Genomic DNA, 18,477 nt, shown 5'->3' with positions numbered 1-18,477 from the left:
CCTTGGAAGGACTGATGTTGAAGCTGAAACTCCAATACTTTGGCCACCTCATGCGAAGAGTTGACTCATTGGAAAAGACCCTGATGCTGGGAGGGATTGGGGTCAAGAGGACAAGGGGACGACAGAAGATGAGATGGCTGGATGGCATCACCGACTCCATGGACATGAGTTTGGGTGAACTCCGGGAGTTGGTAATGGACAGGGAGGCCTGGCGTGTTGTGATTCATGGGGTCGCAAAGAATCAGACACGACTAAGCAACTGAACTGAACTAAAGTTGGGTTTATCCATTCCATTAACTTTGTGCCTTTTCAAAATTGTTTTGGCTATCTTAGGTCCTTTGCATTTTCATATAGATTTTAGAATCAGTTTGCTGATGTTTTGTATTGGAAAACATGCTGAAATATTTTGATGGTGGATGGATTGAATCTTGCATCAATTTGAAGAGACCAGCAATCTCAACAACATTAAAATCTTTCAACCCCTGAAAATGATATTTTTCAGTTTATTTAGCTATTCTTTAATATTGCAGCAAATTTTAAGAAACTCTCTTTATCTGTTTTTATGCTCAAATGTTTTCTTAAGTATTTTTATGCTAATATGAATGAAATTCTTTTCTTGATTTAATTTTCTCATTATTCATTTAATATATAAAAATACCATTGATTTTTCTAAGTTGATCTTTAGCATTAGTGAACTCATTTTTTCTAGTGGATTCATTAGATTCCTTAAATTTTCTACATAGGAGGCTATGGCACTTGCCCCCGAAAAAACTTTTCCTTTTCAATCTATATGCTTTTAATTTCTTTCTCTTACTTTCCTGGCCTGAATATATGTTCTGCTCCACTAAAATGCTGAATTGAAGAACAGAATTCTTTGCCTTGTTGGTATTCTTAATGGAACAGCATTTAGTATTCTACCAATAAAGATGATCATAGCTCTAGACCTTTTATCAGGTTGCAGGAATTTCCTTCTGTTCTTTCTTTGCTGAGAATTTTTATCATGAATCAGGGTTGGTTTTGTAAACTGAGTTTTCTGCAAGTACTAAGATCACCATGGGGATTTTATCCTGTGTTCTTTTCGTATGGCTTATTTCATTAATATTTGCATGTCATACCAACTCTTGCCTTTCTGATTAAAAACATAGTCATGACATAGAATGCTTTTAATGTATTTCAGTATTCAAAATGTTAATATTTTGTTAAGGATTTTTGTCTCTGAGTTCATGAGGATTATTGGTCTGAAAATACTAATATTTCCATCTCTTTCTCTGTTTTTGCATATAGACCACTTTTGCTGAACTTGTAAAATGAGTTTATTTCTCATCTGTTTTTGAAATCATGTTTAGGAATTCCTGATTATCCAGTGGTTAGAACTCAGTGCTCTCACTGCTATGGCTCCAGGTTTGATCCCTGGTCAGGAAACTAAGATATGGCATGCCAACTGGCCAAAAAAAAGAAATAATCTCTGTAGAATTGGTTGTATTCCCTCTTACATATAAAGTCATCTGGACTGGGTTGTTTTGTGTTGTTTTCTTTGACTATTTTAAATTACAAGTTGGATTTTTATAATAGATAAAAGGCTATCCAGATTTTCCTGTCTTTTTCAGTCCATTTTTATAACTTACATCTTTCAAAGAATTTGTCCATTTCATCTAAGTGTTTAGTTCATTGACACAAATTGCTTATAATATTCCCTTAGTATCCTTTGAATATTGATCGCATCTATAGTGCTGTCTCCTTCATCATGTCTGAAGTTGGTTATTTGTGTGTTATCTTCTCAGTCTACTACTAGTTTAGTAACTTTATTATTTTTAAAGATACGGCCTTACTTTTGTTGTTTTTTCTCTATTTTCTATTTTTTTGTTTCCTTCTTTTACCTTTATTAGTTTATTTGTCTTACTTTGGGCTTGATTTGCTCCTTTTTAAACCATTTAAGATGGAAGGTTAGATTACTGTTAACCTCTTTCTAACACAGACATTTAAATTTATTTATTTCTTTCTGAGCACTCCTTTAGCTGCATCCCATATATTTAGATATGTTATATTTTTATTTTCAGTCAAGATTTTTTTTCTCTTTCTACTTCTCATTTAGTGTTTCCTGAAAGTGTGGACTGATTGTCCTAAAATTAATCTCTGTAAGACTAAAAAATAATTCTTTTAATTATGTATTTTGCTTATGCCTAATAATTTTAATAGGTCTGATATCCTTTTATTGATCATTTTTACTGCTTTGAGATAGCATGTGTGTTAGTCTTAATTTTTTCACATGTGGAATTTAAAGCTCATAATTTATTGAGAGCTAAAGAATGATATAGAATCATCCTTCTTATACTTTTGCCAATAAAACACCAAATTGCAAGTGAAAATATTGAAGTGAATTAAAGCACCACATTTTTTGTAGCATTTCAGATATAGTATGGAGTGTATATTTGTACATATTTTTAGTCAGTCTGAATAATAAGTATTTTAAAATATTTGGAGTTTTCTTAAATGCTGGCCTACCTATTACATAGGTAGTATTCTCTTCACATGTCCCTGACTAATTTCTCAGAACTAATCATAAGATCAGAGCAGAGGCATAGTTGGAAACATTCTCATTAATTCCATTCCCAAGTTATTTAATGAACCTTTTTGCAAGTAAATAACTAGTGTAAGTCGGGAAAAATGCATCAAAATTTCTCTTATTTAAGCTAATTGAACATTTTCACCATTCTTTCAGAAATAATACTACTATGAAAATGTAAATACAGAAGGTCTTCTAGATTTTAAAAAGGCTTAACAGCTAGTAATTATATTTATTAGACTCACAGTTTCAATAAATTCGTGGAAATGGTCATTTAAAAATATTAGTATTTTGAAAACTTATACCGTCTCAAAAAGCAGCATTTACTCACAGTTAGCATTAAATATCTGCATTAATATTCTGTTTTACGCCCCTAAAATTTTCTCACAGACTCTGAAATCATATGCAGTTAATTTAGAATTTGGTCCACTTCAGACTTGTTTGATTTTTCTCGTGTACTGAAGAGAATTATTTACTAAGCAATTAACAGTGTAAATATGAGGTTTTTTTTATTTGGTTCACCTAGGGAGCCCAATTATTTTGAAGAACCTAAGTAGAATGATTTGCATATACAAAATCAATGTATAGATAAGTTTCAACATTAAGGTGTAGTCTCTAGTTTGAAACATCTCATGGGTAGTCAGTTTATGTTGTTATATACTTTGAAACTTAAATTGCATTTACTTTTAAATACTAACTTAGGTCTTTCACTAAATCAGTGTCCTACCCTCACCTCTGTTATTGGTCAGCTTTTTTGTAGATGATCAAATGTTTATGCATTGAACACCCTCTTCCTTAACATTTATGATGACTACTGTAAAGGTTTGTCTTTTCTTTTTTGCTCTGGACTTGAAGGCCAAAGTAAGCAGGTGTTGCATCATGCTGAACCCAATTACACGGGATCAAGAAGGATGCTGGGTGAGGGGGAGGAGCAGTAAGGTACTTTCCTTTGGGAATGCCCCACCATCTAGTGCCAAGTTCATTCCAATTCATAGCCAAGCATAATAGCCAATTGTCTTTGTCACTGCAGTGTTTCACAGGCAGTTTCTCAGATTTTTTTCCCTCTAATTTCCTAGGGGAGATGGACTCGTCTCTCTCATTTCTGCTGTGATCTATTACTTTTATTTTTAGTTGTGGATTTCTTTTGTTCAGAAGTGGTTTATGTCAACTGTAAAAAAAAAAAACTTGCTAATTGAAGTTATTGACATAATTTTATTTCACGTGCTTTAGTAAGTCTAGAAAAGCATCTTTTTATTTAAAACTTACTATTAAAGCATATGTTTTTATGATATTTAAAAATAATTTTGATAATTACCCTTAAAAGAAAAAATATTTTTATATCACAATAAAAAATAAAAAAAGTTTTTTCCAAATATGCTGTGTCATTTTTCTCTGTGCATTTTGTCTCTTTTTCTGTTTAGCAGCACATAGAAAAGTTCCAGACCTTGGAACTTTTACTAATTAAAGTTCAGCCAAATTAATAGCTGGGTGAGACTAAGCAGAAAGCAAGAAATATTTTTAAAAATGAATTTGTCATTCTTTCACACAATATTGTGGCATACTTATGGAGAAACTCAATAGCCAAAGAGAAATGACTGCCAAGATGCTAACATGAAATTTTTAAAACTTTCAAAAAAAAATTAACACCCTAAAAACTTACAAAAAGTTAGGGGGGGCACTTGTAAAAAGTTTGCATCATAGTCAATCTGGAAATCTCATCAGCATCCTTGCCTAGTTTAAAAAAAAAAAAAAGAGGAACAACACAACATTCTGATGGCTAATACTTTTTATTCTGGAGTACTGTGCATGGCCACACTATTGGTCAGTTGTGTGGATTAAGATGTTCAGAGATGCTAAGACAATAACAACAAAATTTCCCTGCCACTCTTTTTGATGAAGCTTTTGAAAGAATACTCCAGCAGAATTAAGGAGAACAGAACAGTCAAGAATTAAGACAACATCAGTTGATTCGGTCGCTCAGTCGTGTCTGACTCTTTGCGACCCCATGAATTGCAGCACGCCAGGCCTCCCTGTCCATCACCAACTCCCGGAGTAAGGACGACATAGGATCCAGGAAAAAAAGGTGATTGAAGAAAAGACCAAGGAGCCATATTCAAGAATGAGAGCTGGTCCATTATGAAAGCAACTCATGTTTGAAGAAAGTTAGGAATGGCATTTCCAGAGAAAAATGGAACCGGTGAATTATATGGTACTTTGAGAATTTAGAAAATAATATTGGATTTTGACAGAACTGATGGATCTGGAAAACATTAATTAACTACATAGAATATTAAACATTTTTTAGAAAATCAGGCAGTTATTAATTCTACAAAAAACTAAATGTGCAGAAGAAACCCTATTGATAGTATACCAGTTGACCATAGAGTGAACAATATCATAGCAATTATACCAATGGAAATACAATTAATACTGTTAATTTAACTAAAAGTTGAGCACTGATTATGTTGGGAGGAGGATAAAGTAGTTTAAAGAGCTAAATCCTTGTTGAAGTCAGCAGATGTTGCCTCAATTCAGTTCAGTCATTCAATCGTGTCCGACTCTGCAACCCCATGAATCGCAGCATGCCAGGCCTCCCTGTCTGTCACCATCTCCCAGAGTTCACTCAGACTCATGTCCATCGAGTCAGTGATGCCATCCAGACATTTCATCCTCTGTCGTCCCCTCTTCCTCCTGCCCCCAATCCCTCCCAGCATCAGAGTCTTTTCCAATGAGTCAACTCTTCACATGAGGTGGCCAAAGTACTGGAGTTTCAGCTTTAGCATCAGTCCTTCCAAAGAACACCCAGGGCTGATCTCCTTTAGAATGGACTGGTTGGATCTCCTTGCAGTCCAAGGGACTATCAAGAGTCTTCTCCAACACCACAGTTCAAAAGCATCAATTCTTTGGTGCTCAGCCTTCTTCACAGTCCAACTCTCACATCCATACATGACCAGTAGAAAAACCATAGCCTTGACTGGACAGACCTTTGTTGGCAAAGTAATGTCTCTGCTTTTGAATATGCTATCTAGGTTGGTCATAACTTTCCTTCCAAGGAGTAAGCGTCTTTTAATTTCATGGCTGCAGTCACCATCTGCAGTGATTTTGGAGCCCCCAAAAATAAAGTCTGACACTGTTTCCACTGTTTCCCCATCTATTTCCCATGAAGTGATGGGACCAGATGCCATGATCTTCGTAACAATCAGTAAATCTAGAAATAGCAGAATAAGCATCAGTACTAAAATGTAAAAGAAAAGACAAACATCTGAATTATTTAAAAAATAGGTACTTTTGGGGAATGGTAGGGGGCCATGTTTTTCATAAACTTTTACAATTTAGGGTATTTTAAAACTCTTTGCAAATGTCTCTCCTAAAAATAAAATTTAATTTTTAAAGGAATAATGGTGTTTAAATTGTCAAGGAAGTAGAATAATTATGGATTGTAGTTAACTTTGTACATTTTTGCCTCATTATTTTCTAGAGTTCCTGGAATAACTATTGCTACAGATATTATCTGTGGTTTTCCTGGAGAAACAGACCAAGATTTTCAAGAAACAGTGAAACTTGTTGAAGAGTACAAATTTCCAAGTCTCTTTATTAACCAGTTTTACCCAAGACCAGGAACTCCTGCTGCAAAAATGGAACAAGTTCCAGCACAAGTGGTAAGACATTTTTCTTGTAAGATATAAACTTTAGCCAGTAGCTATAACAGTGCAGCTGTGTTGCCTACCTTCACGCAACCAGCTCGTGGTATGACCCTTAAGTTACAAATTATGGAGTGTTTGTTCCCAGTTCGGGTTAAGGGCAGGGAGACCTTAGTACACTAAATGACCTTAGGCGACTAAAATGTTACTTTTTTTTTTTTTTTTCCTCTTGGGGAATGAGGGTCAGATAACACTGGGAAAATTTTTTTAAAACTTATGTTTAGTACTAACTGTATTTACAAGATAAGTCCTTGAATGTTTGAAAATAAGGCAAAATTTAAAAATCTGTGAGTGAAGGAGGCTTCCCTACTTCATAAGAGCTGCTTTTCATAATTTGTTGCTTACTGGGGAGTCCCCTGGTTTTCTTCCCTTTCCATGGGATAGATTTGATGCTGTCTCTCTATTTCGGATGTGGTATTGCTTTCACAAGGAACCTCAATTTCATCCTTACACGTTCATTGATATATTAGAATAAGATGACATGAAATAAATGTGAAAGAGTTTGAGATCCAGGAAAGGCAAACTGTTTCCCAGAATGCCCCAGAAATTAATAGCCTCACACAATTTCTCACACAATAGCCAATTTCAGTTAAATTCATTGGCTCAAGATGAAAAAATATTAGTAAGCCTTAAGAGGAAGTAGAATTTTTTCAATGAAAAATTTCTGCTTTGTTTCTGATAACTAAAACAAATTGTGTGCCACCATTAATTTTTCATAAACATAAAAAGAAATCAAATGAATTCCTTGCTTTTTATATCTAAATTATAATTTTTTTGACATATAATATGCATACAACGAAATTACCTCTTTCCAGCATGTGGTTTTTCAAATTTTGATAAATGCATTCACTAGTGTAACTGCACCTACCATCAAAATCTGGAACAGTTCCATCAGATCCCCTCAAATTCCCTTTTACTTTTTTGTAGTCATCTACTCTCTCCATCCCCAGCTCCTGGCAACTACTGTTCTGTTGTCCTTAAATAGTCTAATTCATTCTTTTTTAAACTTCTTTAATAAAAAAATTTTTTTTGAGCTATGACATACATGCAGAAAAGTGTGTTTCTAGATGTTTTCTCTTCATCTCTTTTCTGGTTTCTTGCTGTTTGCTATAGCGAGGAGCGAGGTGAACAGCAGCAGTGACGTGTTTGGTCCCTACAGAAGTAGAGCTGCTGTCCACCCATGGGGCTGCTGGAAATACAGGCTCTGAAGCCCCACCCCACCCCAGACCTCCCCATTCAGTCTTCTTCTCCAAGTGATTTGTGTGTACATTAAAATTGTGGTCTTGGAGAATACTCTTGAGAGTCCCTTGGACTGCAAGGAGATCCAACCAGTCCATCCTAAAGGAAATCAGTCCTGAATATTCATTGGAAGGACTGATGCTGAAGCTGAAACTCCAGTGGTTTGGCCACCTAATGCCGAGAACTGACTCACTGGAAAAGACCCTGATGCTGGGAAAGATTGAGGGTGGGAGGAGAAGGGGACGACAGAGGATGAGATGGATGGATGGCATCACCAACGTGATGGACATGAGTTTGAGTAAACTCCGGAAGTTGGTGATGGACAGGGAAGCCTGGCGTGCTGCAGTCCATGGGGTCACAAAGAGTTGGACACGACTGAGCGACTGAACTGAACTGATCCTAGTTTACCATTGCTTTACTCATCGGTTTTTAATCTGTCTTCAAATCCACCTAAGGAATTTCTAACTTTCTTTAATTAATCTATTTTTTACTTCTAGAGTTAAAATATTCTTTTTTTTTTTTTTTTTTTTGTAGATTCCAGTGTTCTGATGAAGTTCCCCATACTTTCTTCTGTATTTTTTTTTAACATGTTTAATCAGTTACCTTAATGCCCATACTGAATTCTCTAATATCTGAATCTAATGTCAGTTTGTTTGTATTGACTTTTTTCCCTTGATTTTGATGACTTGTCTTCTCTTTCCATATATATGATCATTTTCATTCTATGATTACCTTTGTCTATTAATTTTTAAAAAACGGCTATGGGTTCTAGATTGTAATATATCTTCCTCTGGGAGGACTTTGGTTTTGTTAGACTCTAAGGTAAGAACTAATTATTGCAACTGATCTGAGATTGATTTTTGAAACTATTTTTTAGTCTTTCTGAGGATTGGGTTATTTCTAGCTTGCCCTAACTTTTTGAAGGCGGACAGTGGCGTGTTGGTATTTAACAGCTGACATTCAGTGGGATGGGTTCTGACTTGTAGCTTTTCCCGATTTCCATAGTGTAAATACTTTCACTGTTGCCAATTTCAAATCACCAGTGTGATATCACTCAACATCAAATTGGAAAAAGAAACACATAATCAACTCTTGGAACTGGTAAAAAGCCTGAGCAAACCAAAATTCTGTGGTGGTTACCAGGGCCTTTTCTTTATAGGAGGTTTTCAACTTTTAATTTTTGTCTCTGTAAGCTCATGAAAACGCTTAAGGCTCTGCATAGTTACTCAGTCTCTTAGCTTTTACTTGGCTTCTCAAGCTGCCATCCACTGCTTACAAATTGATAAATACCCAGAGGGGAAAAGTAGATTCAAATATTGAGCTTTTCTCTAGGATCTTCATTTCTCAGGTTCTCACTGCCTTGATAGCTTTTTGATGTTGAAACAGTACATCTTATAAATTTTATTTACCTTTTCTAACTGTTGTTGGGAAGATCACTGGTCTGATACAAGCTGGTTTGCCTTAGCCAGAAGCAGAACTCTGCATAAAATCAGCTTTCAGATGCTTTTTATTTTGTTCTTTCATCTTTTACACATAACCCCTTAGCATCTTCCTTACATTTTTAGACTTCAGTCATCCAGCCCTGGCATAGCAGAACCTTTTTTTTAAAAAATGACTTTATATATTTTAGAGCAGTTTTAGATTCAAAGCAAAATTGAGTAGAAGGAACATAGAGGTCCCTTATGGTCTGCCACATACACATGCAGCTTCCCCTGATACCAGCATCGCTTGCCAGAGTGGTATGTTGGTTACATCATTATCACCCAAAGTCAGTAGCTTATATTTCATTTCACTCCACATTCTGTGGGTTTGGGCAAATGTGTAAAGACATGCAACTACCGTTATAGTATCGTACAGAATAGTTTATCTTCAATAAAAATCCTCTGTACTCTCCCTTTTCATTGTTCCCATGCCCTTCAATGCTCCTGATTATTTTTACTGTCTTCATAATTTTGCCTTTTCAACTATGTCATATAGTCAGGATCCTAGAGTATTGTAGCCTTTTCAGATTGCCTTATTTCACTTAGTAGTATGCAGTTAAAGTTTCTCCATGTCCTTTTATGGCTTAATAGCTCATTTCATTTTAAAACAACAGAAATTCATTGTCTGACAATTCTGGATACTAAAGCCCAGAGGCAGGCCCCTGCTTCTCTGGACGACACAGGAGAATCCTTCCTTGCCTCTTCCTGGCTTTGGGTGGTTTCCTGATCGTCTTCCCCTTGCTTATATCTGCCTTCATGGTCACATGATGTCCCTATGTGTCTCTTGTCTTCATATGGCTGTCTTCCTGTAAGGGCTCCAGTCAGAACAGGTTTGGGACCCACTGTACTTCTCACCTCAACTTCTTACATCTGCAGTAACCCCCTTTTCAAATAAGGTTGTGTTCTGAGGTTAAGGGGTTATGACTTCATCATACAACACAATCCACAGCACTTCTCTAAATGTCTGTAATTATGCTCTAGGTGAAAAGTGTAGCCTGAAAGACTTTGATCTTTATAAAATTCAGAATCTTTAATAAAGGGAAATAAGTATTAGTGATGAAACTTTAGAGGCTTTCCATCAAAGAGAGGATGTATCATGTGCCTTGAATCTCATTGGTTTTCTTAAATTTATCAAAAGTTAACAATTGTCTACTTTAAAGTAGGTACTTTTGAAACTCCTTAGTAACTAGACTTCACTAAAGTAAAACACTGCTACCAAATACTCATTGGAAAAGACTCTGATGCTGGGAGGGATTGGGGGCAAGGGGAGAAGGGGACGACAGAGGATGAGATGGCTGGATGGCATCACTGACTCGATGGACGTGAGTCTGAGTGAACTCCGGGAGTTGGTGATGGACAGGGAGGCTTGGCGTGCTGCGATTCATGGGGTCGCAGAGTCGGACACAACTGAGCAACTGATCTGATCTGATCTGACCAAATACTTAGATAGGAAAATTTTCTCTAAGTTGTTTCCTTATCTAAAAAAATCAGTGATAACAATAGGCTCTAACCCATACTGAAAGAAAAACAAAATAACAGTTACTTTCAAACAACACTTTTTATCCTGTCTTTAGAATGCCTCTTAGTGAAAATATGTTGTTGCCTTGAATATATTTTATTTCCATTAAAATCAGACTCCCCAGATGTTCTTTCAAAAGGTCAAATTTGCATGTTTATATTTTCTATTTCATTGAGTCTTCCTTTCTTAGTCTTCATTAATCTTAAGTAATTCTATTAGTATTTTAAAAATTGTGGCTGAGGTTCTTAGTCTAACTAGAAAAGGTAACATAAGTTTAAAAAGTCCTTTGATTCTTAGCTATCATTTCCAGACTTTCTTTTTAAGAAAATTTTGATGAAGAATAAATAATGAAACTGTAATGAAGTCTGTGTTTTAAGAGGCCTATGACTTGAAAAAAAATAATTTTTAGGTGACAAGACTAGCTTTGGAACGTTCATGTTGGTTTAAAACATTACCTTGTAATATTAAACCCACCTGCTTGCTTGTCTTACATCTTGGAACCAGAGATAGAGATAATGTGTTTAGATCTATGTTAGCATAAAATACTCATAACTCACTAACATGCAGTTTCTAGTGCATTTATCCTAGGGATGATGCTTCTTCCTCAGCTCTGAAGAGTGTAGGTGCTTGTTTCTGAGACAGCTGCAGGGCCATCCTTAGGGTAGATGAAGGTAGCTTCGCTGAAACTGTGCCCAGTGGATTTCACTGAGGGAGTGAATTTCTGCTGGAGGTATTTCGGATCAGGGCTAGGTGACCACTTGGAATAGATGTCAAATAAGAAATGTTCTTAAATCATATGCAGATTTAAGAACAGTGACATATAACTGCTCTCCCAAATCTAGCTGCCTATGAATTCTTTAAAAAAGCAGAATGGAGAAATAAAGCAGATAGATAAGAACTTTGTCACTTTTCTCTAAATGTTTTTAAAACTTACTGTTGTTTCTGAGTATGATGTAAAAGTTTAACAGCTTAATATTTTAGAGAATCTCAAGTTGCCTTAATGGAAGGAATTCTGATATTTTTACCTTGCTTGATAGCATAATTACATTATTTACACAGTTTCTGATTTTCAAATTAAACTTTTTTCTTTGGGAGGAGAGGGAAAAGTATTTTCCAGAGTTTTTATACTCTAGATTGTTCATTGTATTTTATTCTAAACCAATTTCCAATCATACCTCAAGGCAAGCCCTTTTTCTCATGATCTTTTTCATTTGATTTATCTTTTCAGAAGGAATATTTTGGGTTTCTTAAGCAGTTAATTGCATTTGGTTCCTATAGTGGGTCTTTTAAGTTTCTTTTTTCTGGACATGTCATATCTCTTTTTACTTCCATTTTTGATAGAGTTTTTAGCCTGACAATAGTTTTGTTTTTATAGATTTCAGCAGATTACTTAGAATCTTTTATGATGACTCTATAGTAACAGTGAGAAGTATGAGCTGGGTTTTCATCCATATAGGTGGTTGGGAATCACCTACCTTGTATGAATTTTAATACAGATGGTATTCATTTAACAAATGGAGAAGCAACTTGAATGGTCTGTAAGGCCCCTTGAAACTCTTAATTGTCTTTGATTCTCTATCATTTGGTCTTAAGGCCACCATTCAAACCAATATTTAGAAACTTTGGGTGCTTTAGCTTCCTAGATCATCCACTTAAATATGTTTTCTGCATTTCCCTATTCTTTCACCTTTTCCTTTATTATAAATCTGATGACTTTTTGTTTGTGTAATCAGTTAATTAAATGGCCTTTTCTTGACTATAAACTACTAATAGTAAACATAATAATTTGTTTTTTGTGGGGACTTGTAATGGGGGCAGTAAGACCAACTGTGGTAGAGAGAATAAATGACTCCCCAAAATGTCCACAGGCTAGTCCTCACACCTGTGAATGCATTGCCTTACAGAATAAAAAGGGCTTTTAAGATGTGAGTAAGTGAAAGCATGTTAAATGGGTGGGCTCAGTGTAATCTCAAGAATTCTTCTAAGAGGAAGGCAAGAAGGTTAAACCTACAGAGAGGAGATGTAAGATCAGAAGTAGAGATCAAGTAATATGCTTTGAAGATCAAGGACAGGACCATGAGCTAAGGGATACTTGTGGCCTCTAGAAACTGGAAAAGGCCAGGAACAGATTCTCCCTTAGATATTCCAGAAGGAACACAGCATTGCCAACACCTTGACTTTAGCCCATGAGACATGGTTGTAGGCTTCTCACCTCCAAAACTAGGAAAGAGGTAGCATCATTGAGACCACTGTTCATCTTTACTGCCATAGGTGGGTTTTTGTTTGTTTTTTAAGGTGATTGCTCCTGATTCCTCTCAGCCTGAATCATTCTTCAAAAAATCCCATCGCTCCCTCCATGAATCCTCACTGCCCCTGCCTTGATTTCTGCACTCTGAATCTGACCTTTTGCCTGCCTGCCTGCCACTTACCTTTTTATTAAGTCCTGATGTGATGGTAATGAACTAATTCCATTGTCATGTAAATCAGTTCTCATGTAGTCAAGCCCACAGGACTAGACATATGCAGACTGTAACTCCAGGATGGAGCCGTGTTTTGCTCAGGATGGTAAAGATAAGAAAAAGCACAGATTTTTGTTGGTACCTGAAACCCTTTCATATGACTCTTCTATTAAATACAAACTATTGTAAGAAAAAATTAGAGATGGCTATAGTTTAGAACCATGGTTTGTCTTGAAAACCTTAGTATTTCAAGTTTTCTAAGATAATCCAATTTTAGGACAGTGAAAAGTCAGATATGATTTGAGAGCCTTGAGTTCAGTGATAGCAGTCTGAGTTCGTACTTTATGGTGACCTCATAGAAAGTTGCTTTTTTTTTTTAACCTTTCTTAGAAAAAAATTTGCTTCATATGATTTTTTTAGATTTTTTGCTTTCATTTTGGCATTTATTTTTAGCCTGCTTATTTTATGAATTTATAATTACCAAATAGTGGGAAGGTATGTGGTTATAAGTTTTCTATCAGATGCTAAATAATTGTGGGTATTCGGGTTGAGAAGGACTCAGTGATTTTGTATTAAATAAAGAGAATATAAACTCTATCCTTTGCAAAGTCATCTTTATTATATTTTAGTCTAACTTTTTTTCAGTGATGATTACATGCTTTGATTCATACAAGTTTCAGAAAAGTTGGAAAGATCTACATAATTCTTTTATGCCTTTTATATGAATTTGATTTATTAAAATTGTAATATTCAATTTGAACTCACTTTTATTACCTTAATAACAATTTTAGAACTGAGTAGACTCTTCGGAGTAACTTCTAAAGATAAAGAACCTTAAGATCTATCCTGTTTTTTGATCTTATATTATTTTTTCTGTGATAACTATGGTTCATTAATAACTCCATATTTATAACCTTCCAAGGGATTTATATGTGTAGTTCCAAGTATTAGAGCTAATGTTAAATGTGTGTTTAGGTCAACAGAATATATTTGGTAATTTAATATGACACTCTTTTCTAACTTCTGCCTCTTAGGATCATGTTTATTTCATGATTAAGGACTATCTTTATTTTTGCTACTCATAATAAGATACTTTTATCAAAGTGGTATGTAAGATTAGAAGATATATTGGCAGGGAAAATAACCTTACATTGTTTGAATATTAATGTGTGCCTGAATCATATAGTCTGTATTTTTCATGTACTTTGTCCTATATTATTCCTCCAACAAAACTTTTCGGTATTGTTTCATACTTTAGGGGTGAGTTAGGTGAGACTCAGAGAAGTTAAATAAACTCATCCATGGACTTCCCTGATGGCTGAATGGTAAAGAATCCACCTGCCAGTGTAGGAGATACAGTTTCAATCCCTGGGTCAGGAAGATACCCTGGAAAAGAAAATGACAACCCACTCCACTATTCTTGCCTTAAATGTCCCATGGACAGAGGAACCTGGCGGGCTGCAGCCCACGGGTTACAAAGAGCACACGACTGAGCATGCGCGTGCGCATAAGTGACGTGTCTGAGACCCCGTTCTTTTCTGACTCTTGGCGCCATACTCTTATAAACAGTAAAATAAGTATTTATCCCACAGAGTCAAAATAATTTAAGGATATTTTGACCAAAAAGTGTTGGTTTCCAAAGTTGTTTTTCTATCATAGCAGTGATTTCTAAAAATTTTTATTTCTTAAAAATGATTGTAAACTGATAGAAAAGTTGTATACCTCCAGTATACCCTTTACCCAGAGTTACCAGATTTTAACATTTCCCTACATTTGCTTTTTCTCAAGAAACAGACACTTAGACATTGACTTTTCCCCCTAACCTGCAGTGGAATATAATCTGAGAAAATGCACACACACACACACACACACACACACAAAACTGACATCATGCTGCTTTGCCGCTTAATATCTAGTGTGCATTTCCCAAAAACAGTTTCTTAATCACAATATTGTTATCAAATTCAGGAAGCTTAACAGTGATACAGTGCTTTCTCTAATTTACAGTTCAGATTCCAATTTTGTCAAGGATCCTGACATTGTCCTTCATAACTGTCATTTTTCTGATATGGGACTCAGTTCAGAATCTTACATTTAAGCTCTTTAGTCCTCTTTAATCAAGATAGTTTCTCAGATTTTCTTTATATTTTGTGGTGTGTTGACACTTTTTAAGAATAATGGCCAGTTATTTTATGGAATGTCCCTCAATTGGGGTGTGAATTTTCCTCCTGTTTAGATTCATGTCACATATTTGGCCCTGTTTAAGTAAACAAATGATGTTATATCCTTCTCAGCATATCACATCCGGAGACACATAATGCCTTTCTGTCCCTTGCTGGTGATCATGCGGTTAAGGTGGAGTCTGGTTTTCTCCACTGAATACTTATCTATTTTTAGCAAAAGAATGTTTAATCTCAAGTATTTAATAGGATCATAGACAGGGATAAGAAAAAAAAAGGCCTTGAAAACTCAAAAATTTTAGTGATTTAATTCACACTTTCAATTTTATGATAGCTTGAACTGCCATAATGATGTAATTGAAACAATTTTTCCTTTCTTAGTTTTAATATATTCTAAATCTTTAGATTTTTTCTATCAGTTTTTAATCCTTAGAGTACAATTGTTTTAAACAAGATACTTTTCCCATCTTTTAATTGAAGCATAGTTGCTTTATAATGTTTTAGGTGTACAGCAGAGTGATTCAGTTTTGTGAATGTGTATATTTGTGTATTTTCTCAGATTATATTCATTGTAGGTTATTGCAAGAAACTGAATATAGTTATGTGTGTTATGCAGCAAATCCTAGTGTCCATCTGTTTTTTTATTTAATGTAGTGTATATCTGTTAATCCCAAATTCCTAATTTATCCTTCCCCACCCCTGAACATGACAGTTTAAATTGGGTGTGCAGGGACAGAGAGGGGAAACTAAAATTGGAAAGGCAGAAAAATTGTTTCATTGACGTGCCTGTATATTTACACAGCAAATAAGCACATGTAGAACTTTCATTCTTAAAAATTGTGCATATCAAAAACTTGTGTGGGTCGAGAGGAGCTAGGAAAATTCATGGATCTTTAACATTTGGAGGGAATTCATAGGTCATGAGTGAGATATTTCTCCTGAAATACTGTGATACTTACCAACTCTGTTGGAATATACCCAGTGTCAAAGTCATACTGCTGGAATAAGAAATGTTTTCCATGTATCTTTTATTCCTTTAGTCTTTCCTCTTGAACTTTGTTATTGGTGAAATGAAAAGGCATCCTCTCAAACTGCTTTCTGAGTCATTTTAACTTATTATTTTAGGACAAACAAATATAAAAAGGTGGGGGGCAAATTCTGTAGGTAAATTCTATGGCGGAATCCAGTTACTGTTGGTTCTACTTGGAATCAAGCACAGAAACTTGATTGAGATCACTGGGGACATTACAGAGTTAATGAAAAGATTCAGTAATTGATGGATCTCTTCCCAACTAACTTGATATTAAGTCTTAGAGAGCCCAGGAGCTCCAAGACCCCCCTAGGGAGCAGCCCTCTTTATTCAGATGCTATTAAAATGAAAATCAGAGTGTTCTTCAAGGGTCTAGAAAGGTTATCCAAATGGATAATTTGTCAGGTACCTGAAATCCTATTCCATTAGAGAATTTAAAGACCACTTTGAAGTAGTTTAATTTGATTTCATCTTCTATTAGCGGCCAGAATTATACAGGGACAGATTGGAAGATGGAAAGAGGCTCTCTGCTGGCACCTCACACCAGTATGACGTAACCACAGCAGTCAGAGTGCCCATAATGACCAAAAACATGGTGCTGGGGAGGGGTTTAAGTCTCTTGATCTCTTTGGAAATTGGATCTGCTGTTGTTAAAAATATAGTTAAAACTATAGTTAGTGTCAAAAAAGTCAAAGTGTTAGTCCAGGTCTCTAATTCTAGGTCAGTGGGTCTTAGCATTTTTTGAGAATTTGATGACATATGTAAATATATATATATAATATTTACTACACATATATACATGCATATATATCCATACATGTGCATTGTTTCCAGAAAAAAGGCAAATTTTCCTAAAAATGTTAATGTTTTTAGAGTGTATAGGTGTCCTTAGGCCACCCATGGTAAGGAACAGTGTGCAGACTGATTTGTGTCACCTGACTGGCCCTCTGTTGTCTCTGTTGACTTCCTGTCCACAGTTGGACATTTCCTCAGAGATGGCAGGCGCCAACAGTGAATGCTTGCTGAATGGAATAAAAGACTAAGTGTAGACTAACCACATAATTGCAGAAGAAGTCTCATAAAAACACTAACTTTGATAAATAGATTCTTTCATGAGGAAGACATACTTGAACATATGATTAGTGAATATGCTTCATATAAACCTAACAAAGAAAACCAAGTCAAGAACAAAGATAGTACAGCATTTCTAGAAACTGGACTTATAGAGGTCTGAGATAGAATGAGAAAGAGACCGCTCTAAGAGTCATAAAATATGACTGAAGCAGTTTATAAATGGCATTTAAATGAAACGGAAACAACGCGCGTGCTCTGTAGGTTAAATGATTGGTTGGATTTTTTGTTGTTTGGGGTTTAGGGGATGTGGACATTCTATCAGAATGTAATCATTATTTATAATGAAAACAGTGCAGCCTGATTCCAAACAACCAGTTTACTTCATCATCTGCATTTTGGGGGAGAGACAGTTCAGTTCATGTACTTTATGCTTAGGCAATCAAAGATTACTAAACAGCTGAGGAACACAACTAACATGAAGAATAGGGCCAAAGCAAACAAAGAGAAGTGGGATGAGAGAAAGGGGGAAAAAATAGACACAGGACTATACAGAAGGAAAAAAACTTAAAAAAAAAAAAAAAGACCTTGATATTCTCAGAGAAATGAGAGAAAGTATTATATTCCTGAAACAAGATCAGACTGCCAAAAGTAAAGATTTAGAGAATAAGAATAATTCTTGGACATTAAAAGCATGGTAACAAAGTGAAAAATTCAGGAGAGTTAGAAAATAAAGTAGAGGAAATCTCCAGAAAGTAGAACAAAAGGAAATGAGATAGCAAATTTACTAGGGAAAGAAAGGAAAATTAAAGAACCAATCCAGAACAGGCTAACATTCAAATAATAGGAATTCCAAAATAAGTAAACAGAGAAGGATGCAATTATCAATGAAATGAGTCAGGGATATTTCCTGTGACTATAGGACATGAATTGCCAACAGAAAGCCATCACCCCGAGGCCAGCAGTATGTATGAAGACTAGACCTCTACTAAGACAAGAGACACGATCCAAGTCACATTAAAAGGATCTGTAATCAGAATGGCTTCAGACTTTTTAATGGCACCCAGAAAATGAATGATGCCATCTCAATTCTGAAGTAAAATGCTTCCCGTCCTAGAATTTAATATCTCACCAAAGTATCAATCAGGTTCCAACATACCTCTTTTTCAGAAAGCTTTTAGAGAATTTCTGAGCATCATCAAAACAAAGGAGTATACTGAGAAAGGATTTAAGA

General features: G+C 35.4%; 1 protein-coding gene across 9 annotated transcripts in view; it reads left to right on the top strand.

The window, feature by feature from the left end:
- The window catches only part of CDKAL1 (CDK5 regulatory subunit associated protein 1 like 1), a 787,726-nt gene that overhangs the window by 489,726 nt on the left and 279,523 nt on the right, over positions 1–18,477 (top strand). For all 9 annotated transcript variants that reach the window (XR_011563299.1, XR_011563300.1, XM_070777644.1 and 6 more), the window contains one exon: positions 6,042–6,222. Coding sequence is in view for 7 of the 9 variants with exons in the window: in XM_070777644.1 (XP_070633745.1) it covers positions 6,042–6,222 (181 nt within the window). In the remaining 2 variants the exon portion in view is untranslated. The remainder of the gene's footprint in view (positions 1–6,041; positions 6,223–18,477) is intronic.

Source organism: Bos indicus, chromosome 23 (genome assembly GCF_029378745.1).
Source record: "Bos indicus isolate NIAB-ARS_2022 breed Sahiwal x Tharparkar chromosome 23, NIAB-ARS_B.indTharparkar_mat_pri_1.0, whole genome shotgun sequence".
NCBI lineage: Eukaryota > Metazoa > Chordata > Mammalia > Artiodactyla > Bovidae > Bos > Bos indicus.
Note: the sequence above shows the minus strand (reverse complement) of the source record. Positions and strands in the feature narration are given on the sequence as shown.